The following is a 24,037-nucleotide window of genomic DNA, read 5'->3' as shown; positions in this document are numbered from 1 at the left end:
ATTATGGCAGCGAGTACCTGGGATGGCACAATCATTTAGAGGTACAGACTGTGACACATCACACTTGCTTTTCCTGCCCCAGATTACTCTCTAGTCAGTATGGATGACGGTCTATATAAAACTCCCCCCTTACGTGATAAGATCCCCTGGACAGCAGGAAGCTGAGACCAAGCTGACACACACAAAAGGACGAAATGAAATACAGGCAAACCTCACCTACTGTGCTTCACTTTATCGCACTTGGAAGATATTGTGGGGTTTTTTTGCTTACAAATCGAGGTCTGTGGCAACCCTGCCTCGAGCAAGTCTTTCAGCACCACTTTTGCAAAAGGATTTGCTCATTTTGTGCTTCTGTGTCACATTTCGGTAACTCAAACTTTTTTATATTATTGTTATACTTGTTATAGTGATGGGTAACTAGTGATCTTTGATGTTACTATTGTAATTGTTTTTTTTGTTTTGTGTTTTTAAATTAAGGTATGTACATTGCTTTTTTTCAGATAGAATGTGACTGCATACTTAACAGACTACATACAGCATAGTGTGAATATAACTTTTATATGCACTGGGAAACCAAAAAATTCACGGGACTTGCTTTATTGCAATGCTAACTTTATTGTGGTGTTCTGCAGCCAAGCACGGAGTATCTCGGAGGTATGCTTGTAAGTACATCTTTAGCCATCCAAAGCCAAAGGCAAAATCCTAATAAATACGGTCTTTCCCTTAATCACTCAGTTTTGTTTTAAGCCACTGTATATTTTTAAGGTCACTTACTCTGGCCAGCCACTATACTGAGCACTTTCCAGATATTATCTAAATCTCGCAACAAACCCAGAAAGCAGGCTGTCAGCACCCCCATTTTAAAGAAAACCATGATGTAAGAAGACTATGTAAGATGCCCCAGACTCACACTTCCCCAGGGCAGAACACAAATTTGAGGCCAGACCCCAGCTCCAGAGTCAGACCCCTACCCTGTCAGTGATGTGCCTCCTCCCTGCTGTGGTGGGTTTCAGCCACGCTAGCAACCGCTCAACAGTCTAGCTGCTCTGCTGTATCTCTGCCATTTGAGACCCAGAAGATGAAATATGGCAAGAGAAGAAGGCACAGGGGAGAGTTATAAACTCCCCAGGTCCTTCCTGGGAGGGTGTAACAGTGAGTGTTCCCTGGAAAGACATAAAGAACACGGGAGACAGTCACCCTCCTCTTTAGGGACTTAAAATAGAACCAACAGGGTAAGGGAAAATCAATTTATCAAAACAATCAGTGAAGTCATTACAACTTATATTTTGGAAAAAAAATTAGTAACATGAGAAAATGGTCACAATAAAGAAGACATTGCAATTAAGCACACTAGAGGGGGGAGAGAGAGAGAGAGGAGACAGACAGAGATGGGGTAGGGTGGATGACTGTCACAAAATAGCCCACATATTAACAATGTTTCCTTTAAGGCAGTTTTGTTTTCCTCTTTGTACTTTTCTATATTTTGCAAGTTCTTTACAATAATCAGAAGGAAAAAAGGGTATTAAAATATATAAGTGCAGAGAGTAAAAGTGTAAATTTGCCCAGAGCCAACTATAGTTAGGAGGGCTCCAGCTATCTAAACATGTAAGGGGAAAGGCAAGAGGATAAACAGTGAGCAGTGACCAGAAGGACCAGCAGCAGGTACAAAGCAAATTGCTGCAGGAGCTGGAACAGTATAAATGTTGGGAAAGGGACACCTGAAGATGACTGAGGCTGCTGAGTGAGAATCTGGACCCAGAGATGCTGACAAGGAAGGGCCTGCAGGTATCCAGGCCAAGGGAGAGAAGTGAGCTTCCACACCAAGACTGCTAAGAGGTAAGTAGGGCAGAGAGAACAAGAGGAGGTGTATGTGTGTCTGTGTAATGATACCATGGAATATTATACAGCAGGTAAAAGGAATCGGGGTGGTCACAAGTAAAGGAAAACTTTAGCTTTCTACACTGTTTGGATGTTTTCCCAAGAGCATATTCTTATAATATGTATACAATTAATATATAAACATTTTTTAAAAAAAGAATTCAAAGTGAGAAGGAAAGCAATCACTTAAACATGGGATGTCGAGTCAGAGAGTCAATCAGATGAGTATCTGAACGAGTCTAGAAAAGGCTCTGCTACTGATGAGCTGTGTGTCGCTGGATGAGTTCACTGACCTCTCTGTACTTCAGAGTCCTTATCTGCCAATGGGGAAAACACATCTGCATCTGCAGAGCTATTGTCAGAACTGAAAATGAAGCATGCTCCAGGCCCGGTGCACTTGTCAGTCTCTGATAAACGGGAGCTGAGCATTTGCACATTCACACAAGAAACAAGTGGTAACAAATAGATTCCAGGTAATGACAGAAAACGCCATAGTCCATGGGTATAAGAAGCACAAAGATGAGCAGGCCAGTACGGCGGAAATGAACAGGGGAGTGTGGTACCCAAGCCCCCAGCACTTACTGCAATTCTCCTCATCGCTGCCATCGGGACAGTCCTCAAACCCATTACACCGGAAGCGGCCAATGATGCAGTGGATGCCGCTGGCACAGGGGAAGAAGGTTGGGCCGCACTTCGATTTAGCCTTGGCTGCAGGAGGACAAACAAGACAAGCAGTGAGACATCAGGAGGACACGGCTTCCGACCCCTGCATCCCCGTCCCGCTAACTCAGAGCTGTGCGGTGGAATCCTTTTACATCTACCTTGAAGTCCCCAAGGTTTCTTACCACCACCACCCACCTCCAGGACCCAGCCAGATGGGAAGCCCACATGCATCACCCTCTAGGAAGGGAGTGGCCAGTCACCGCTCAAAGGACCCAAAGTGGCCAAACACAGCCCCCACACCAGCAGGGGTCAATCAAAATGTGCCAAACAGAGGAATGAATGGGTGAGCAGATGGTTGACGGATGGAGCTTGCTCTTAAGGTGCTGAAGAACCACTCAAAATTCATACCCTGACTGTCAAAGTAATTCTCTACATTTGATGAGTGTTTACTAACTGGACGGTGTGCCCAGTGCTCTACAGCATCTCACTGAACCCACCCAGCAGCCACCCTCTGGGATGATGAGCAGAAAAGAGCTATTAACCTAAGAGGCCTGAGGCTGCTATCTTTAGAAAGGCTTGTTTGCAAAGCTGGACCTGGCTTGGATCCCTGCATCTGGGGTCTTGGATCTCAGGAAGGTCTGCGCCATTGTCTCATGAGAATAGCTCACTGTGCCTAAAGTATTCATGCAAGCAGTGCATGTATGCTGAACACCAGCCTTTCTTCTGCGGGCTTGGGATTTTGGTACACCTTAGGCAGAGGGTGCCTGTGTGATCAGCCCTGAGTAAAAAGCCTGGGCACTGAGTCTCCAAAGAGCTTCGCTGGTAGAAAACATTTCACAGGTGATGCCACACCCATTGCTGGGGGAAATCAAGTGCCCCCTGTGTGCGCGCACGGGGAGAGGGCTCTGGAAGCCTGGGCTCAGTTCCTCTGACTTCACTCCTCCACCTCCTCCCTTTAGGGGTTTTGCTTTGTATCCTTTTGCTGTAATAAATCTCAGCCGAGGGTCTGACTGTATGCTGACTTCTATGAACCTTTCCAGTAAATCACTGAAACTGGAGGTGGTCTCGGGCGGTGGGGGGGGGGCGACAAAGATGGCTGTGGTTCTTCACCCCATTTCACAAAAGTGCTTTGAAGAGGTGAAGTGACTTGCCCAGGGTTACACAGCTAGAAAATCTGCTGCTGGGGTGAGGCCCCCGACACTCAGAGTCCAGAAGCCACATTCTCAACCAACTGAACTGTGTTGCCTCTCTGCCAGAGGCTGTCACTTCTCACAACAGAAGCCAGACTCCTGCTCAAAGAAATCCTTCTTCCACTCCTTCTGTACAAACAGTTTTAACAGAAACTGCTGTAACTCAGGCTTGATGGACGGTCCTGTTACCCACACCACCCTGTGGGGTAATGCACTTTCCTGCTAATGGTGCTGGCTGCCCCGGTTTGTGATTACAAGGTGAGACCAGATCTACGGCTGCATCTCAGGCACCAGGCCCCACCGGGCATCCCTCTTATCTCCTGTCTTTAGGGGCAGGACCCATGTTCCTCAAGGAGGAAGGACCATTTCTTCGGAACAAATAAGCAGTAAATTACCTTCATGTTTCTACCATCAGTAACATACCAATTTGGCAGCAGGCTGACACACAATCAACAGAGTTTTAAGGGCTGGGATATGCCTAGGTTTTAAAAATCCATGAGGCTTTGTTTTAACCTGAAACTTCTGTAATGGTGCTGGTGTGCTCTTTACAAAGCACAAGCTTGGGAGAGGGTGTCCTAGGTTCGAATTGTGGCTCTATTGTTTTATGACCGTGGGCAAGTTTCTAAATATTACTGAGCCTCTGTTTCCTCACCGGTAAACTGGAGGTAATATCTACCTTACAGGGCTCTAGAAGGGATTCAGTGCGAAATCTACACAAAATGCCTAGCACAGAGCATGGTATACAGTAGATGCTCAATTAATGGTAAAGCTTATCCTATTTATCATCATCATCACCAGGCTTGTAGAATTTTAAAATTGATCCTTAGGCTGCTAAATATTTTTTCCTGATTACCGAAGTTTAAAAAGCTCATTGTGGAAGATCTCTATGAACTGGTATGAAGTGAGCCCCAGAAGATACTACCAAGTGAAAAAAGCAAAGTGCAAAAGAGTGTCTACGGTACTTTACTCCTCCATATAGTAAAACAAGGGGATCTAAGAAAACACACACGTGTTGGGTCATCTGTGCAAAGGCAACAGAGGAAGAATGAACCAGAAACCAAAGAGACCATTTACCTACAGGGAGTAGGTGGGAAAGGGTTAAAAAGGACGGAGAGACAGGAATGGAACAAGACAGCAGGGATGAGAAGGGTGTACACTTGTCTGAATCCATCTGTAGAGCTCTGGCTCTTAGAACCATACTGATACTCCACATACCCCAAATGTCAACCATGAAAAACCAACTGCATGTGTGTGCTGGGGCAGGCGGGGTGGGGGGGACTCGAAATGAAATATAAACAGCAACAAGTGAACATAACAGTAGTACAGACGAATGGCAGCACCTCACTGGAGGAGCTGGGGAAGAAAAGGAGCCTCAGGAACTCTGGAAAGCATTTGCCTGGATTCTATGAAGCTAAAGGAAAAGAGACTTGTCTACAAACACTCTAGTTATAATTGTTTCTCACAGGGGTATGAATCAGTAATTCTGAAACCCCCTTTTGTGTTTATACTAGGACTGAACAAATTAGTAAGCAGAGCACAGAGAATAAGAGCAAGGTTTCTCGTTATCCGAGGAAGGAATTACAAATAAGGAAAGTGAGGAAAGTGAGGAGACCAAAATGAACCCTGAGGCTTTGGACTGGAATTGAAGGCATCAGTAAGAAGTCAAGGTTTATAAAGACAGATAGATAGATAGATAGACAGACAGACAGACAGATAGACAGATAAACAGGCAGAAAGAAATACAGGTCTGTGTGTGTGCATGGGTTAGTGTGCATACATACATTTCCTAGCTCCATCTGCTAAGAAGGATGAGAAGCAATACACCCTAATAGCAATGAGCACAGGCAGCACTCAGATCTTGGTTTCTAAACACCATTATCCAATAAAGAGAACCAGGGCTCCTTGGAGAAGTGACTGACTTCGGGGGAAAATACAAGATGAACCTGGAGTACCTTGTGTTGCCAGAAGAAAGTAAAGAAGGGCCCAAAATATGATGGAGGTGTGTCAAAAGGACACAGGAGTCAACCTGCAGGAACTCCCAATGGCCACAGGTAGAACAATTTGAGCAACAAAATTAACGACAATAGTATTGGATTGTAATCTAGAGATTTGCTGAACCCATAATTGTTGAATAAATATGCGAATGAGGGAGAAGGGAAAGTCCTTCCTTACAGAAGAATTCGAATTAATAAGCGTAGAATAGATGTGGGAAATAGGAAGTCACCATTAAAGTAGGTACCACGGTAATAACTGTCACAGGCAAGATCCAGGAATGGATGCTCAAATCAAAGGGTCGGACAGCCTTGCTCCCATCACCCTTTCACAGATCAGGGAAGAAAGGCTGCCTGTAGGCTCTGACATCTGACCTGAGAGCATTTCCCTGTAAACTTAACACGTCACTCCTCCGTTCAGAACGTCACTGCCCTCCCAGCACCTTAGAAAAGCCCACAGCCCCTATCACAGCATCGTGCAGCTCTAGGGGGCTTGTTCAATTTCATGCCTACCTACTCCCTGTGCTGCAGCTACGCTGGCCTCCTAGCACCTCCTCCAGCCCATCAGGCACAGTCCTGCCTCAGGACCTTTGCGGCCTGCGGTTCCCTCTGCCTGGAGCGCCCTTCTCCCAGGGGTCAGCGTGGCTCACTTTATTTAGGTCTCCTTAACCAGGGCACTGTCTACAGTGGAAACCTCGACTCCCACATCCAGCACTCTAACCCTTACGCTGCTTCTTTCTTTTCCTTCATAGGAGGGAGGTCACCGGCTTTGTGTTCTGCTGATTGATTGATGAACACACAATCACTTGAATACTTTCATGCCCACTCTCGTAGGAGCTGCATTACACAGTGCCCACCACGGGTACCTAATACCTGCCGAATATACAAGTGAGCCTATAAAAGGAGAGAGTGGGGCTGGGTAATCATTCACTGAATGCTCAGTATGGGCTGAGCATTGTGCCCTGTGTTTCACAGCGATCATCTCATTTACTGCTCACAAAAACCCATTTTACAGGTAAGAAAACTGAGGTCCAGAAGTGAAGGAGCCTGACACTGCTGATTAACAGAGTCGGGGCTCAAACCTGACTCGCTCAATCTACTGCCTCCTTAGATACTTCTAAGGCCCAGTTTAGCTCCAAAGGACTAGACTTTATGAGAAAGAAGAAGAGAATACGAATAATTACAAATGAATTAGCTGTCATTCAATTAAGCAGCTCTTTGGCCCTGGCCCTGCACCCTCCTCAGGAATCACTAACGAGACTTCCAGCCCTGTCAGTGATGCTCAGTTGCTGTCTCTGTCTGGGCGCCTGTCCTGTTATGATTTACATCTACCCGGCAGATGCCTGCTCAGGCAACCGCGAGGCAGATCACAGGCGGCCAGCCAAGCGCCTGGCAGAGGCTCAGAGAGGAGCCGGCTGCCGACCGCAGCTGTCGGCTGCTCCCTGCCTGCATGCCCAGCTGTGGGGCTCGGGCGGGGATGCGGGGGTCCTGGACAAAGTCTGATTATCCCCAGCTCGCCCCCATTTCCACAAAGGGGAGATATCAGCATGAAATTCAGCAGCCCCTGGCAGAAGGTAGAAGACTCCATATCTAAAACCACGCTGACAAAGGCAGCGTGAGTCTGTTCCACCGGACACTGGAATCCATCACTCTTCCAGGACCTACCTGCTCCATAAACTTTTCAAAGCAGCAGCTTCACCTGCAGCAAGACAGGGCTCAGGGCTCTCTTGGGGGAAGGGGGGTTACTTCCTGATCCGAGTCCTCCCTCTCCTCAGAGCCTGGTTGTCACAGTTCTGGATTTCATGGGTCAGTAAAATTAAGCATTTTTTGAAACTAGATGGGAGTGGAGGAAGGACTAACACAATTGCCAAGTCTCTTTCGTTTTTTTTTTTTTTAACCAGCAAGGACATAAATAAATCAGCAATCACCTCTACTCACTATCGCCCTCAACGAAAAGCTGCTTTATCATCCAAAACGCAGGAAGGACACAGTCCGTGGAACAATATTTGGGAATCATGTCAGAACGAGAGGAGAACCAAAGACGTCCCGTGTCACCAGGTTGTGACACCCTCAGAACAAAGACCTGCTCTTTGCAGAACATCTGGAGCACAGCCGGTAGTCCACACGGCTTCACTCAGTAACTAATTCTCACATTTCACAGATGAGAAAACTGAGGTCCAAGGAGGCAGGCAGTTTGGGACTTGCCCAAAGTCACATGGTTAATTTAGGATCAGACTGGTCTGGAATCCAGTTCTCATGCCCCTGGGTCAACATTCTTTCAACTACACTATGCTTTATGCAGGGTGCTGTAGGGCCATACCCTGCCAAACCCTTCATCAGGGATCAGACTCAGGAGAGACCCCAAGGAAAGGGCTCAGGACACTGAAAGTCCCCCTTCCACACGGCCAGAACTTCTCAAGCCTTGGATATAAATGCTTTTCATCAGGCATCATGTCTATGCTTCCCAGTCTGCCCAGGAAGGGCTCAGGGATGCCCACTGGTCCTGGGGGATGATGGATACTGCAGCCTGGGCTGCTGTCGATGGCCGCTGGCCCAGAGTCTCCCACATAGTAAGGACACAAAAGAGTCAGGCAGGGGTTGCAATGTCAGAGCCTCTCTGTTCAGCCAAACCTCAGCTCATCAGACCTGCAGCATCTCTCAGGCTGTGGCTACAGCTCCAGCCACAGCTGTGGGTATTCGGACTTCTGTGGTTGCCCAAACGAGCCACAGCAGCCACCTCCACCCTCTACCCTCCTCAGATTCCTGCTCCAGGATCCTGCCAGTGTATGCCCGAAACAGTCCACAGAGCCAAAAGCAGGAGCCTTCGGCTCTTCTGCAAATTTAACATCCTTGCTTTATAAACTCAAGACAGCTCACTGTGAAAAAAATTCAAACAATGAGAAACAAAGGCAATGCAAAAATTACCCCAAATTGCTGCCACCCAGGGAAATCCACTGTGGCTACTTTGGTAAACAAGCCCCAGAAGCACGGTCTCTCAAACCACCGTGTGCAAATGGACAGCCCCAGGACCTCATTAAAATGCAGCAGGTCTGGCCTGCAGCCTGGGACTCTGCATTCCTAACCCGCTCCCAGGGGATGTCCATGCTGCTGCTTCCAAGCACTTCATTTCCAACTAGGAAAGGACCATCATCTTGTTTGTTGCTCCACCTCCAATGGCCCCAAAAAGTGCCTGGCACACAGATGACTCAATAATTACTGCCTGAATTAATCCATAGAAACCTAAGCATACAGTTTTGCTTCAATGCACCCATAAGATACTATGCTATTCTGAAACCTGCTTTTGTCACTTAATATAGTGTGACATCTCTTCATGTTGATGACCTCAGGTCCACACCATCACTTTTAATGGCTAAGGGTAATTTTACTGCATCTTTTGTACCCATAAGTCCCATTACTGATGGATATTTGGGGTGTTTTCAGTAAACAGTGCACATTCCAGATGCATGTATTACTTTCCCCACTTGTACAATATCTCTTTAAGGTACAACCGCTAGGTCAAAGGATACGCATATTTCATATTTGGGCATCCTTTTGATCATCGACTGCCTCCTCCCTGAGGAACTGGTACTGTCTTCTGGCCACAGACGGCTACAGGAAACGCCTTCAGCTCTGGACCGTCCGAGGAGGGCTGATTCTCCCCTGCTGGCAGTGATATTCCCAGAGGCGCACAGGCTGAGAACACCCCAAGGTTCCCCTGTGTGTGTGTTACGTTGGTCCTTCACTGCTGCCGGTGCGCTATTATTCTCCATCTATCTCTGTCTCTCTTCATTTTAACATCTGGGTATTTCATTACTCTGCAAAGTAGGGGACATTCCTGTGCAGTCAAGGAAACCATGACTCTTCTTTTTATCTCTTCAAATTGGCACTGGGTGCAGAGCATCCATCTTTGCTGGAACTGGTTTCCCTGGGTTACACTAATCTCAGGCTAATGCAAAGTGTCCCTCCTTCCAGGAGCTGCTCCTTGAGCTGACTTTTCCAGGATGCACTCTCCCTCTGTCTAAGGGCCCCAACAAAGGACAGCTTCTCGCTCCAAGGGCTGTCACATTTGTCAGTATTCCTCCAGAATTTCTCACCTTGTAAAGCAGTTTCATGAAGAGCGGGTCAGCAATCCACCTAGTGATCGCCAGGGATGCTTGTGAAAATGCAGATTCCTGGGCCCCTCCTCTAGAGAAATCTGCATTTTTATTAAGCCTACAGTGAATTCCAATGGATACTCAAATGTGAACACCCTTTTTGCACAGATTCTACCTATGTCTATGCCCAGAGAGCAAATGACCTCACCACTCCTCTCTCTTCCCAACGTTGCCACTGCACAGACCAGCGGCTCCTCCAAGAATTCTGGCTACAGGGCCAGTGTGGGGTCTGCTCTGACCACTGCTCCCTCGAGTCAAGTTTAACACTCACATCCCAGATGGTGTAATTACCATGTGAAGAATACCCACAAGGAAACCACAAACCTCTTTGTGCTCTTGCCCCATTTCAATAGTTTCTCTCTTCTTCCCCTGTTCAAATGCCAGATACAAAAATAACTCTGCTTTCCACAAAAAGCTATGGACTCACATTCAGATGGTTGCTGTTCTAGCAAACAGGCCCTTTTAGAACTTCAAAACTCTTAACCGGATCTGTCCACTTTTTAAGGATTTACGCTGTACCTGTGCACAATACGAAACAGGGTTAAAGCGGCCAACAGTTTTTTTTTTTTTGCTGCCGTCTCCTGGCAAAGAACAAAATATTTCTGAGCATCCTACTCTCTGTCAGGCACTGAGAAAGTGCTCCCTAACTCACAAAGAGGATACAGACAGGTAACTGAGCCTCCGCGTGCAGTGCCACAAGTGCTCAGGTGGGGGAGCTAGAGGACACCTAATCTCAAATTGGGGAGGAGGTTGATGTCCGAAAAGCCTTCTCAGAGGAAAGTCAGCATCCGCAGAGACCCCTCATTCCACTAATACTAACTCACAAACTGTGTCATACTTCAAAGAACGAGGATACACCAAAGAAGTTGGCTACACCACGGTAGCTGGTGGGATTGTGGAGAGAAGACAGTTCCCAGAAGCGGGAATAGCACGTGCAAAGGCTCGGAGGCAGGAACGATGTGGTAAGGGAAGACATGAAAGGCGGTCAATTTGAACTTGCTTCTCGTATCAGTAAGAGTACCCAGTATCTTTTCTTTAATTAAAACAACTAAAACCCCTATTTCCCCTAAGAAATGTGCTATAAGCTAGATGTCATTCCGCTCACGCTAAAGATGTGCAAATTGTAAGCGCTACGCTAAAGCATAAATCAGGGGGGAAAATCAAATTATAAAATTCACAGAATTGGAATCAACACACACACACACACACACACCCAGTGTGAAAACCCACACACAGCCACTGCTGGCTAAAAACTTTGCAAAAAGCAATGGATCTGAAGTCGCTACTATATTCAGTCCCCTGGTTCACTTTGTAAAAGTCAAACTATGGTTCCTTTTAAGTCAAAAATGACTTCATGGTGGAGGGCAAGAAAGCAAAACAGCCTTATAAAAATAACAGACTTTTAAAAAGCAATATATCTCTGGATTCTCTAAGAAGTCTGGGAGGGAGAGAAACCTTTCACATGGTCCAAAAGCAGATGATAAACAGCCCAGCAAGCCAAATCCAGGCCTGGAATCCAAGCCTTTGCAAATTCATTGTTGCTTGAGCCGAAAAACAGCCCTCTGCCATCCAGCAGCTCAACTCCACACGACTACTGGAGAGGACGCCACTGTTTTATTGATCAGATATCACAATGTATTATTTCTTCTTAAAATGTCATCTTGGCTGTTCGAGAGATACACATTGGTGGTGGAGAGAGCAAAAGACCACAAGGTAAGAGGAGTATGAATAGAGCCAGAAAGCATCTAGTTGAACAAGCTCTGCGAGAAAATTCTTTATAAACATCTCCCCTTTTATAACAAGAATAGGAAGTCTGTAGCCTTGGGGCTAAGAGGGGAGGAGGGCTTCGGGTAGAGAGTCTGAGTTTCTATCCCCAGTTCTGCCCCATAATAGCTGAGTCACTTCACCTCCACTGGCCTCAGGATCCCCATCGGTAAAGGGGGCACAGGAGAGCACAGACCTCAGTAAGAGCTGCTGCGTGTAAAGAATAGGGCGTAATGCTTGACACCTAGTAGGGATCTGATAATAGCCTCCCTGCCCTAACACGGCTCAGGGCTCCACAGACGGCTTCTCCTCCCGTACACGGATGGCCCTGAGAAAAACCAGGTGGAAATCAAAGGAACGTTTACCCCAGCTAAGGCCTTACTTTTTCAGGTGTTGGTTCCATTAACATCAGCGCTCAGAGTCTCTCTATGGTACACGTCGGACCACGCGTGAGGGCTGCAAAGAGAATCAAACACAACTTCTGCCAGCAAGGAGCCCCTCGCTAAGGAACCCCTGGCCCGGAAGAGCGGGAGAAAAGGACAGTAAACAGGTAACTGCCACGAGATGCAGTAAGAGCTATGTAAGTTCTTACAAACACCTGCCTTTCACTACTGTCTTATACTTAATGTAGAAATGTACGGCGGCCTGCCGGGGTTCAAATACCGAACGAACCAAGTGCTTTGGGACCACTTACTAGCCACGTGATGCACTGAAAGTCATCTCACCTCTCTGCGTCTCCATGTCTGTATTAGCAAATGGTGATACGAACAGTACTTCCCTCACTGAGATGCTGTGGGGATTAAATGAGATAAGATAATAATTGCTTAGAGCTTTCTCTGGAAAATACTATTAGGTATGAGAGTTCATGCTGTATTAGCTGCTACGGTATATGTTATATATTAGCTATTATTACATGATATTACACTATAAAATAGAGTAGGTAGTATTTAGTGTTATACAGTATTATACAGTATTATCACACAGTATTAGCTATTATTATTATAGTTATTAGTTATTACTATTATTTTCAGTTTCTACCCAGCAATGGATGCTTAATCAATATGTCAGGGAATGGATACACACTGCTACATATAAAATAGATAAACAACAAGGGCCTACTGTATACCTTGTAATAACCTATAAAAGAATCTGAAACAGATATATATATATATATCTGAAATCCTGTAAATCAACTATATTCAACAAATAAAAATATGTGGGGGATGGGCAGACTGCAAGACGAACTTCAAAAAGAGAGCACGGCTCAGGCAGCCTGGGGACCAGGGAGCATAGCACACAAGGCAGCGCTATTCCAGAACAAGGGTGGGGGCATTCCAGGCAAAACGAATGACCTGAACAGTGACAGGATGTGGTTTATACGGAGACCTGGAGGAGTCAGAGAGCATCCAGAACACGGAACGTGGCAGGAGGTGAGGCTGCGAGAGATGCAGGCAGGAGTCTGGACACTTATCCTGTGAACCAGCAGCATCTTCATAAAAAGTGATGTGTCAGGGTTTTTTTTTTGTATGAGGGGGTGGTAATTAGGTTTATTTATTCTTTTTTTTTTTTTCCCTAATGGAGGTACTGGGGATTGAACCCGAGACCTCACACATGCCAGGCATGCACTCGACCACTGAGCTATACACTCCCTCTCCAGGTTTGTTTTTTATAAAGATAACTTTTATGGACTCACAAGGATATTATGGGGCTCTGTAAGTCAAGGAAATATCCCCCTCACTCCCCCAAAGCCCCGAGGGACCTGAAGTGAGCCAAGTCCGTAATATTCTTTGGGTTTTTAGGGAAAAACACACTATAAGCGATCTGGGAATTCAAAGTGCCTGCCACTGCCCTTTAAAATAATTTTATTATTAAGAATCACAGGGAAAAAAAGGCAAAACAGGTTAGCATGTGTGGGATTAGGACATTATTTTAGAAACTAAAGTTTTTTTCAGGTGACTTACTTTGGCTATTTATAACGCACATAGTAAGTGCATGAAGGTACGTTTGTGTGCACACGTATGAATGAAATGAAAATTCCAGAGTCTACAAGCGGAAACCAAGACATTCCCAACTGATTCTTCTAGAGACAAATCTTGAGAGGAAAAAAAAAGCTCTAAGACGATAATAAATAAATGCAGGTCAGATAACTTAGCTTCTGGAGGCTTTCTACCGCTTGGAGGAACAACTTCCTGAGAGTGGATCAGGGTCCCTGGGATTAAGAGCAGATGTGGAGCAGACACGGATGGAACAGAAAGGTTTCCACCTTAAAAAGAATACTATAAAAAAGGCATCCTCCAGCTCCGTGAAAGGTGATAGCAAGGGACAATTCCTAAGACTCGAGAAGAGAAAGTAAAAAAAAAAGAGAGAAAAAGTGGGAGAGATGTAGGAATCAAAGATAGTTTTCGGGTTTGAATAAAAACGAAAAAGAATTCATGCTAGATCACCTTCCATCTTGCAGGACAAGGAGCGTCATCTTTGCCAAAAGGTTTTACTTTTCAAAGCCTTCACCCTCGCCCGCCCCCTCTGGGCCCCTGATAAACTTGGAGGTTTTCCTTCTTAAAACACCCTCATTTCTGTGCATATCCTTTAACTTCAGACTTGTGAAGAGGAAGCTCACATCTGACTAGCCTCCGAGAAGTGTCTCCAACAGTCCCTCTCACCTGGCACCCCCCTGCACATCCACACCCACAGAGGAACCTGGGAGCTCAGATTCTGACTCCATTGTTACTACAACGCCGGCAAAGAGCACCAGACAAAGGCCTGTGATGTAAGGATTAAACGTGGTGATACCTGCAGACAAAAGGACTTCCACTCCGAAACCCAATCCTCTGTTGGGTGATGTCAACAGAGCACAGACAAGGAGGGAGGGAGGCAGCCTCTGGCTGCTCTGACAGGCTGAGCAAGAGAACATTCTCGTCTGCAGTGAGGTAACTGGAAAACAATCGTTTCCAAAAAAACAGTACTTAACCCACCACAAATCCTGCTCCAGGAAAGGTCTTCCCTGAGGCATCCAGAGGTTTCTATGATGCTTTCAGCACCAGTCACAGGACTCACATAATCCCACAGATATCACCTCTTGGTAGCTGTGGGCTGACTTTAAAGGCAAAATATCAATTTTCAGCTTCTAATTTATCCTCTAAGAGCAGAGACACTCAAACCCAACTGCACATTTGAACAACCTAGGAGGGTCTTTAAAAAAAAAACCTACCCCAAATCAGGGGAGCTGGAGTGACTATATTAATATCAGACAAATAAATAGAATTTAAGACAAAACATGTTCCTATAGACAAAGAAATGGTCAAACCATCAGGAAGACATAATATATGCACCTAAAAGCAGCTGCAAAACACACGAAGCAACAACTGACAGAATTGAAAGGAGAAACAGACGTGAAACAGTAGGAGTTGGAGACTCAATACCCTACTTTCAATAATGGACCAAATAACAAGGCTGAGGATCAGCAAGGAATCAGGAGGCACGAAGGACACTGAATAAACCCACCAGACCTCAGGCGTCCACACAACTCTCCAGCCAGCAACAGGGAATGCACTTCTCAGGTGCACACGAAACATCCTCCAGGGAATCCCAAATGTGAGGCCAATGTGTGTACACCTCGGTACATTTAAGAGGAGTGAGACCACACCACGCGTGTTCTCCAATCACCGTGGAATGAAATCAGAAATCAATAACAGAAGGTTTTTTTGGGGGTGGTGATGAAAATGTTCTAAAATTAAATATTGGCCATGAGGGGCATAGCACTCTGAGTACAAGTAAATAAAGAAGCAAAACTTCCTAACAACTCCTGAAATCTAGGAGGGTTGGTGACGTCAGAGGTGGAAGAGTTGCTCTTTTCCAAGGAGGTACTAAATTAGCTCAATTCCTCCCCAGTTCTTCTGGTTTGCTCCCCAGGCAACGTATGGCAACACCGGCAGGTGAGGGGTGGGTACTACAGGCATCTAGCGGGCAGACCAGGGGTGCTGCTACACGCATGGGACAGCCCTCCCCGCAACAAACAATAAAGAACTGTCTAGCCCAAAATGCCAACGGTTTTGAGGTGGAAGAACCCTGTACTAGGGAAAGGTCAATACTCTTGAATTTTTGCCTCTTCTAATTTAAAGAAAGAAACAACCCTGTGTTAATGGTAAAGGATAAAGGATCCGGAATCAGACAGACCTGGGGTCCACATCTTGGTTCCACTCCTTCCCAGAACTGTGACCTTGGGCATTACCTAACTAGCCTGGGCTTTAACTCTCTCATCTGTAAAATAGGATGATGAAATGACCTTACGATGTGGTTGTGAGGATTAAATGAGAAGCTGTGGGGCACCAGTAAGGCTAAGAGCCTTCATTGCTATAATTATTGTTTTTGTTAGTTAAAGCCCCAAAGTGGCTTAGTACCAAGAAATGAGTGACTGGGTCATTTTAAAATAGGGTTATTTTCTCCAGCAACAATTAGTATGTAAACGGGGCCATTTATGAGCTAATAAGCAATTGAGACATAACAGTTGACATTCCTCACTACTACAGTACACTCTAGCCAAAGCGGGACTGGCTAAATACCCTGTTGCCATGGTAATAAAAAGTTCCTGGGAGCCTGACTCATTTTCTTTCCAGTAAATGCTTTCTATTTGTCCGCCTAGACTTTATACACAAGCCCACTGCACGGTGGTGGAGTCTTTCCCACCTACTAGACCTAGTATCTTTCTGCTGCTCAAAAACCCATTTTACTATAGTGGAAATAGTCACCCCAAACAGGACAAGATGACCACCTGTCAGTTGCCGTGGGTCTCTGTAATGGAGCCCCCTGGTTAGTAGCGGATAGGAGTGATCTGATAAGACATTCAACCATCCGGTGCCTTCCAGCGCCTCTGCTGGGCCAGGTACTAGCACGAGATTCCCTCACACTCACTATAAGTGAGGGAAGTAAATAAGAAGAAACAGGAAATGTTCACTATGTGCCCCTGGGCTTTTGTGGGCTTTACTCAATCTTTACTCCACCAAAACCCAGGGAGGCAGGACTGATTCCCAACATTGTACAGAGCACACGGAGAATCAGAGAGATTAAGTAACTTGCCCAAGGACATGCTTTCCATATACATTTGTCTGTTTCTGCTCCATCTCAATTCTTAAACTGAGTTGGCTTAGGAAAAGAAATCAAAATGAAGAAAACAGGATGTTATGGGCGAAAGCAAAAGAAAAGAAGGTAGTAGACAGAACGTGTTTCATAAAATAGGACACGATTCTGAGCAACAGGGCTCAAATGTTAGTATGAGTTTCCTGGTGGCCAAAACAATGAAGGAAACATGATTGGTGGTGAGTGTGGAGAGAAGGGTCCAGAACATTAAAAGCTGACCATTTATGAGATAAGATTTGGGGGTACTCTCTCCTCATAACCCAGACATAAGTCACAAAATGAGAGAGAGTCACAAAATCTGAAGCCAGATTAGACAAAATCCCAATCCTGCAAAGACTGCCCTCCTGCCGCAAGCCCAGGAAGAAGGGGTGTGAATGTATCACCTGTATTCCACATTCATTTCCTCAACAAGCAGTGTGGTGGAGTACTGAGGCGTAATTAAGATTCTGGAGTCAGACTCCTTAAGTTCAAATCTCAGCTCTGCACTTCCTAGACACGTGATCTTCGACAAGTTATATAACTTCTGGTGCCTCAGTTTTCTCATCTGTAAAATGAACATGATGTGCGGATTCAGAGTAAATCCCTCTGCGCAGTGCTTAGGCTCCGCTGTATAACTATTCCTATTGCTCCTACTCCCATCACAGTTCAGTGATAACTGATTATGTGCCAGGCATTGTTCTAAGCAGGGGTGAACACAGCCCTGCACCAGGCAGGGGAGCTCTGAAAAACAAACAACTAAAACCAGAAGGCGCCAAGCGCTGTGGAGATGTCAGACAGCGTGACAGTGAGGCACTGTGGTTAGTCTGCGTCATCAGGCAGAATCAGTTACAGTGAAATCTCAATGACAGAAGAACCAGCCGAGCAGAGATGAGGGGAGAGCATCTCGGGCAGAGAGCCCATCTCCAGGACACACCTGGAAACAGGGAACAGAAAGAAGGGTGGCAGGGTGGGGCCAGAGCAGAGTGCTGGCGGGGTGGGCGAAAGCAGGAGGCAGGTCAGGGAGGGCCTCCTCGGCCTGGCTAAGGAGTCGGGGTTCGAGCCCAAGTGTGATGGGAAGCGTTCCAGGGGAGTGATTTTATTTGATGTGTCTTTATAAAAGATCACCCAGCTGCCTGGTGGAGAATGGATGGAGGGCGTGGAGGCAAAGCCAGGAAGACCATCCTAGGGGGTGACAAGGGTGCCTTGACCTCATGCTGGAGTGGGGAGGACGGAGAGCCATGAATGGACCCAGAACCCTGTAGGCCGGGATGTTGTAATCTCGGCACTACTGACATTTGGGCTGGAGAATTCTTTGGAGTAGGGGTAGGTGGGCTGTCCTGTGCACGGAAGGACATTTCACAGCATCCCTGGCCTCCAACCACTAGATGCCAGGAGCACTCCCAGCTGTGACAGTCAAAAATGCCCCCGGACATTGCCAAATGACCCTGGGGGTCAAAATCACCCCTGGTTGAGATCTCCCGCTTTAGGGGTAGAGCTGACCAGGCTTGAGGATGGACTAGATTAGGGAGAAGAGGCAGTTCTTTACCAAGAGAGGCCCCAAGGGTGACTCCTAAGTCTCTGTCCATAATCTCACGCAGTCCCAGGGCTTGCCCTCCACACCAGCAGGCCTGCTCTGGATTCCACTGTCACTCAAACACTCACTCACTCCACAACGAGTGTCAGTCACAGTGAGCATCAGCCGTACCCAGCGCCAGGGATGCAGCCTTGACTGAAAGAGTCCGAGGAGGACACAGACAGAAAAGCATGTCAAGCTGGTACAGCAAGGCTCACGCGTCAGAAGAGCCCTGAGACTGAGCAGAATCACAAAGGAAGACACGGCCCTTTGCTCCTGGAGGGGGGCCTCCTTAGAGGCTCCAAGGCTGTGCCAGGAGGACAGAGGCACAGAGGGAAGAAGCATGTGCAAAGGCACAGGGGTGTGAGACAGGGAAGCTGGGGAGGGGACGGAGGGAGAGGCCAGGCCAGAGATACTTCCGAGTCTCAGCTGTTTCCATGGGCGACCTGGGAGCCGCTGGAGGTCTGCTGTTACTACTCATATTCCCTATTACTAAGGATTAAAACAAACTCAAGGCAGCGTCTACTGAGCCCTCACCCTGCACCAACCCCCGTGCCGGGCACTCCCCCTACGTGGGGCCCTTCCTCCCCTCCTCTAGAGGAGAAAACTGCAGCTAAGGAAGTCCAAGGCCACATCCCTTGGGACCCAGAGAGAAGAGAAAGTGCCTGGAGGAATATACCCTCAGAAGAATGACTCATTAACAAGGAAGTATTAGGATGGGGGACTCAGAAAAGGAGAGGAGGTCAGGCTGTTAAAGCAAACCCGTCAGGTGACCCCTTTAAATGTCCTGAGGGAGAGACTGTGTGTGCACGTACTGTGCGTGTGAATGTACATGTGTGTGCATGTGCGTGTTACTGGTGGGAAGAATCCTGTTCCTGCTGAGCATTCCCATCTGGCTCCCTGGTAAGGGAAAACCAGCTCTGGGGGAGCAGCAGTGTGAGAGGGATACAAGAAGACAAGCAAGGATCTGCCATCACACATCCTTATAAAGAGTCATGGTTCTCTCACTGGTTCATTCAAAAATGTGTACTGAGCATCCTTCCTGTGCCAGGAGCTGACATGGTTTGGTATGGAGATAACATGATCAAGATGTACGCAGGGCATTTCCTGGCTGTTCTGAAGCTTCTAGTGTCACCTGGAAGATGGTACCTAATGCTCTTTACTGTATCTGCTTGTTCACAAGTGTAAGGGAACAGGGACAAGGCGAATCTACCTAGCCTGGGGTGGAGGGTGGGAAAGCTTCTGGGCAGGGATGCAGGTATAAAACAAGAGGTCTCTGTCTTTAGACAACAATCTACCCATCCATCCATATATACACACATTGATCCATCCATCCATCTTCATTCTTCCTAAGGAGCAGCCTCTGCTGCTCTTCCAGTTCTATACTTCCATCAGAAGGGAAGTAAAAAAAACTGGGTGATGTCAATCCGTAAATAACTAACACCTCTAGGCAGATGCCAGAGGGCAGGTTTCTACTCAGAAGGAAAGGAAGGCTCGGAAAAGTAAAATCACATGCCCTAAGTTTCACCCAGGGTCAAGAACAAAATCAGGTCTGCCCCACTATCCTGCTCAGCTGCGGCACGCCAGCCGACCCTAGAAGCCGCTCACAGAAGCACCGTTTAGTTTTCTAAAGTGTTTGTTGTGTTGTGATGTTACTCGTGTCCTCTGCAGCCATACACAGACCGGGGAGATACGGTCCTGCTCCTCTGTAATCTTCCTAAAGGCCAGCCTTCAATACAACACTTTCAGGAGGACTGCTAATCGGTAGGAGAAAAAGCCTGGCAGAATTAGCACATTAAGTGATGAAACAAATCTGCCTTTGTCCTCCCACTGTCTGGAATGGAAAACAAAATATTTTTGAAATGCAGAACACGCAGGGGAAACCTGGCACGAGAACTGGGACATTAAAGAGAAGGCACGGGCAGCGCGCGTCCCACATACGTATTGTTTTCATCGTTCACACTTGCCAAGGTTTGGTTTGTACCGGAGCATGATTATACCATCCACGGGCTGTTTTCTGAAATTGCCCAGCAGAGCAATGGGAGTGTGTGGCCCTGACGGGCTCTACAGGAACCCCGTCCAGGGCCATGACCGAGGGCGTGGCTGACCGCTAGCTGTAGGGCGACTGTTTTAAAGAGGGATGCACGACTTCTAGGAGGGGAATCAACCATTCCAGGCAGCCCCAGCCCCTGCGGGAACTGCAAAAGCCTGGCTCCTAGCAGCACACGCCCCCTGGGCAAGGTCAACAGCACTGGAGGGAGACAGAGGGCCTGGAAACTGTCTGCAACCGAAGACAGGTCCACTCTGCTGCCTGGGGACGGCAAGCGGATGTTCACTGGTCACCGCTGATGCTCAGAGCAGTGGTGTCCCTGGCACCAACCACCCGCGGCACCAAACCTCTCTGCCCATGTCGTCATGTCCCCTGCTCTGCAGGCAGAGAGACCCATCCGGCCAGACAGCAAACAATCGGTGATGCCGGAACTTCAAATCACCCTAAGCCTGAGCGGTTCTAAAAACAGGGAACTCATTAACACCTCAGGCACCCCGCTGCTACCGTTAAAGAGTTCCAGAAAGCAGATCTGGGCTCATTAAAAGAAATAAATTTCTGAGAACGCCCATGCTATGATAGTTGGAAGTGAGCTTTGTTCAGGAAAAGGACAATTACAGTGCTGCCTTTGGAATCACAGATGTCAAGGCGAGCCTAAAGCAGGGAAAAGGGACTTCTTCGGGATCTGATTCAGTGGGATTTGACTCTTTCGGTCCATAGCAGACCCTCTGTGAAAATGAACTCTTATGCAAAGCCCAAGAGGTTTTAAAAAAGGAGAGAGACATGTAGCAACTTTGCTCTCAGAGAGAGAAGGGTCCGCATCCAAAAGCCCCTTTGCTCTGCTGCTCCCCCTCTCCCCCGGGGGCACTAGCCCTTGGCACCCCAAGAAGCACAGGCTGATACACTGACGGGACTCTCACCCCTCACTGCAGAGATGAAAAAATCAGACCCCAAACCACAGGGCTGGATCCTCTTGAACCCCTATTGGTCTTCAGGGCAGATTTTTTAGACCTTCACGCGTGAGCTTCTATGATCTGGGCAGCCTTCCTCTTTATACACTTTTTTAAAATCACCCCAAAACTACTTGTTGCAGGGATGTAGAGATATGACAGTAGTAATAATAATGGCTAATTTTTCTCAAGAGCTTAGTAAGTGTCAGGCACTGTCTAAACACCTAACAGGTATAATAAATACATATAAATTCTATGAGGTCGGTACCATTTGATTATTCCCCATTTTACAGATGCGTAAGCTGAGGGACAGAGAGATTCGACAACTTGCCCAGTATGCAGAGGAACCAGGACAAACCCAGGCAGGCTCGTGCCAGGCTTGGGCACTGGGAAGCACACCACATTCTGTGCAAAAATTACGGTGAGTGAGAAAAGGGCAGCTATCCATTATCCCACCTCCCAGAGACACCCACTGTTAATGGGAATTTAATCTTGTCGGCGTTCCTTGTTGAGATTTCCAAAGGCCGGGCACCTCTGGGTGGGACTTGCATTTCGGGCTCAGATAAAGTCATTTTCTTTCATGGGCAGTGCAGGGATGGCACCAGCGATCCATCTGCTTTCTTTAGGAGACAATATACGTGAAAGCACCTCAAAAGCAAAACAAAGCACTAACCCTGAGCACGTCGCCGGCACGTTACTTCACACTCTCTATTCAAAACGCTTTGCTTTGGAGGCCAGCACACTAGCTGGCCTTACCTGCCTGGGCTGCTCAGGAGGGGTGCTCTGTCGGGTATCCCCTCTCCCCTGATAGGGAAAGAGGGTGACAGAGCAGGATTCGTCCTAAGTAACTTCCTCCCTCATGAGACTGTTAGTTACATCACAGGACAAAAACGTCTCAAAACTTCCCGGGCCCAAGACTCCCCTGGGCTGCTTGTTGAGGTGCAGGTTCTTGGGCTTCACTGGCATTCTGTTTCAGCGGGTTCTGAGTTGTCCCCACATCTACACTGACCACGAGTCGGGCGACCGACCAAGCATGCTGTAGGAAACGCTGACTAAGGACTGTGCCTAAGAGCCCAGCAGCCCCGGTGGGGAACAGCTGACAGCCTCCCTCCGTTGCTGCTCAAGGGAGAACTCAAGGAAAACTTCGTCGTTGAGGCTTCTTTCTTCATTTTTCATTTTTGTTTTTGGCAATATTACTCAGAGCAACTTCCTGCTGAGCCGTGGAGATAACACCACAAGCGATCCATCATTCATTCAGAAAATGTATTAGTTGTGTTGTTTTGATAAGCCTGGCGACCGATGACAGCTGACAGGCACTGAGGACAGTTCTGAACACATGGAGTGATGACAAGAGCGACACCTGACATTTGCTGAATGCTCACCACGTGACAGGTACTGTTCTAAGAGCCTCACAGACAGCCATTCAATCTTCGTGACCCCAGGAAACAGAACTACCTCTATCCCATTTTACAGATGTGGCAACTGAAGCACAGAGAGGTTAAGTAACTGGCCCAGGGTCGCACAGCTGGGAAGTGGTAGAGCTTGATGTGACCCATTCATCAGTCTCTTGACCCCTAGACACACAGCTGACGTCCTTCCCTTGGTTCACAAGCCCCACACGATTGCCCCCCACCACAGACTGCTCTAGACACCCCTGAGAATCGCTCCTCCTCCCCAACAGCCACTGGAATGACAACCGGCAGACCTGAACACCCACCGCCTTCTCTCTGACCTGTTAGGCTTTCCCTTTCCATGCAAGTTTCTCCACCTCTTGCTAGGTTCACTCATCCTGAATCTTCCAGTCTCAGCTTAAGACAGTGGCTTCTCCTAGAACATTCTCTGGATGCCCCCGGTGACACAGAGGTCCCTCCTGTGGGATCCCATGGCACGCTCCCAGCGTGGGTCACACCCTATTCCCTGCTTCATCGCCTCTGCTGACTCGGGCCTCTCCTAGGACAGGGATTTCCTTGTTCACCATCTGCTCCCATATCAGCAAGTGCCAAGTGCACAGTAGGTGCTCCACAGATGTTTGTTCAGTGTATTAACAAATACACAGTCAGAGCTCATCAGCGGCTCTAGGGGTCAGGAAAATGCACCACCAGCTCTCTGGGTGCAGGGAGCACAACTGACGGTCCCAGGTTCTGCCCAGCTGGACCTGCTGCCACAACTGAGCCAAAGCCACACCTCCTGCAGGCCGCTCTCCCCCACTGGCCGGGCATGGCAGGCATGCTGAGACCCGCACATCCCCGCGAGGACTGGGACTCCTCCGACAGGTACCTTCGGCTCCAGGACATCTGGGGACCTGGTTGAACTGTTCGTGGCCCTCATCGCATGAGGCTTCCTTCCTTTTCTCCTTCCACAAATGCCCAACGCCCATCTCCACTCTCCCTGACTTCCCCTGCCCCCCACACGCAAGAAATTTCTTGGACGCTTCACCCTGTCTTGGCATCTGCATCACAACAGACCTGAATAACACAGTGGCAGCGCCTGGGTCCTAATGGCTTCTCTGGTCCTATCCCCAAAGTCAGGGCGGCCATACGGGTTCTTCCTCAAGTAACCACTAGGACTAACATCCCAGCACACCGAGAAGAAAAGGCTAAACGGGGTAACAGAGAAAAGCGGTACCTCACCTCCATTCCCACCTCAGGGGAAGCTCAGAGGGGGTCCTGAGTGGTGGCAGGGATGGGGCAGGGTGCACTGAGCACCCACACTGTC

The 24,037-nt window shown here is 47.6% G+C and overlaps 1 protein-coding gene across 7 annotated transcripts in view; it reads right to left on the bottom strand.

The window, feature by feature from the left end:
- Nucleotides 1–24,037, bottom strand: part of LDLRAD3 (low density lipoprotein receptor class A domain containing 3) — a 227,311-nt gene that overhangs the window by 119,677 nt on the left and 83,597 nt on the right. For 3 of the 7 annotated variants that reach the window (XM_032488465.1, XM_032488467.1, XM_032488466.1), the window contains exons 3-5: nt 17,157–17,317; nt 12,366–12,430; nt 2,461–2,586 (exon numbers count right to left, since the gene is read on the bottom strand). In XM_032488465.1, the coding sequence (XP_032344356.1) occupies nt 2,461–2,586; nt 12,366–12,430; nt 17,157–17,317 (352 nt within the window). The remainder of the gene's footprint in view (nt 1–2,460; nt 2,587–12,365; nt 12,431–17,156; nt 17,318–24,037) is intronic. The other 4 variants (XM_032488468.1, XM_032488469.1, XM_032488470.1 and 1 more) reach the window with 2 other exon arrangements.

The sequence above is a fragment of the Camelus ferus genome, chromosome 10, assembly GCF_009834535.1.
Source record: "Camelus ferus isolate YT-003-E chromosome 10, BCGSAC_Cfer_1.0, whole genome shotgun sequence".
In the NCBI taxonomy this organism is placed as follows: domain Eukaryota; kingdom Metazoa; phylum Chordata; class Mammalia; order Artiodactyla; family Camelidae; genus Camelus; species Camelus ferus.
Note: the sequence above shows the minus strand (reverse complement) of the source record. Positions and strands in the feature narration are given on the sequence as shown.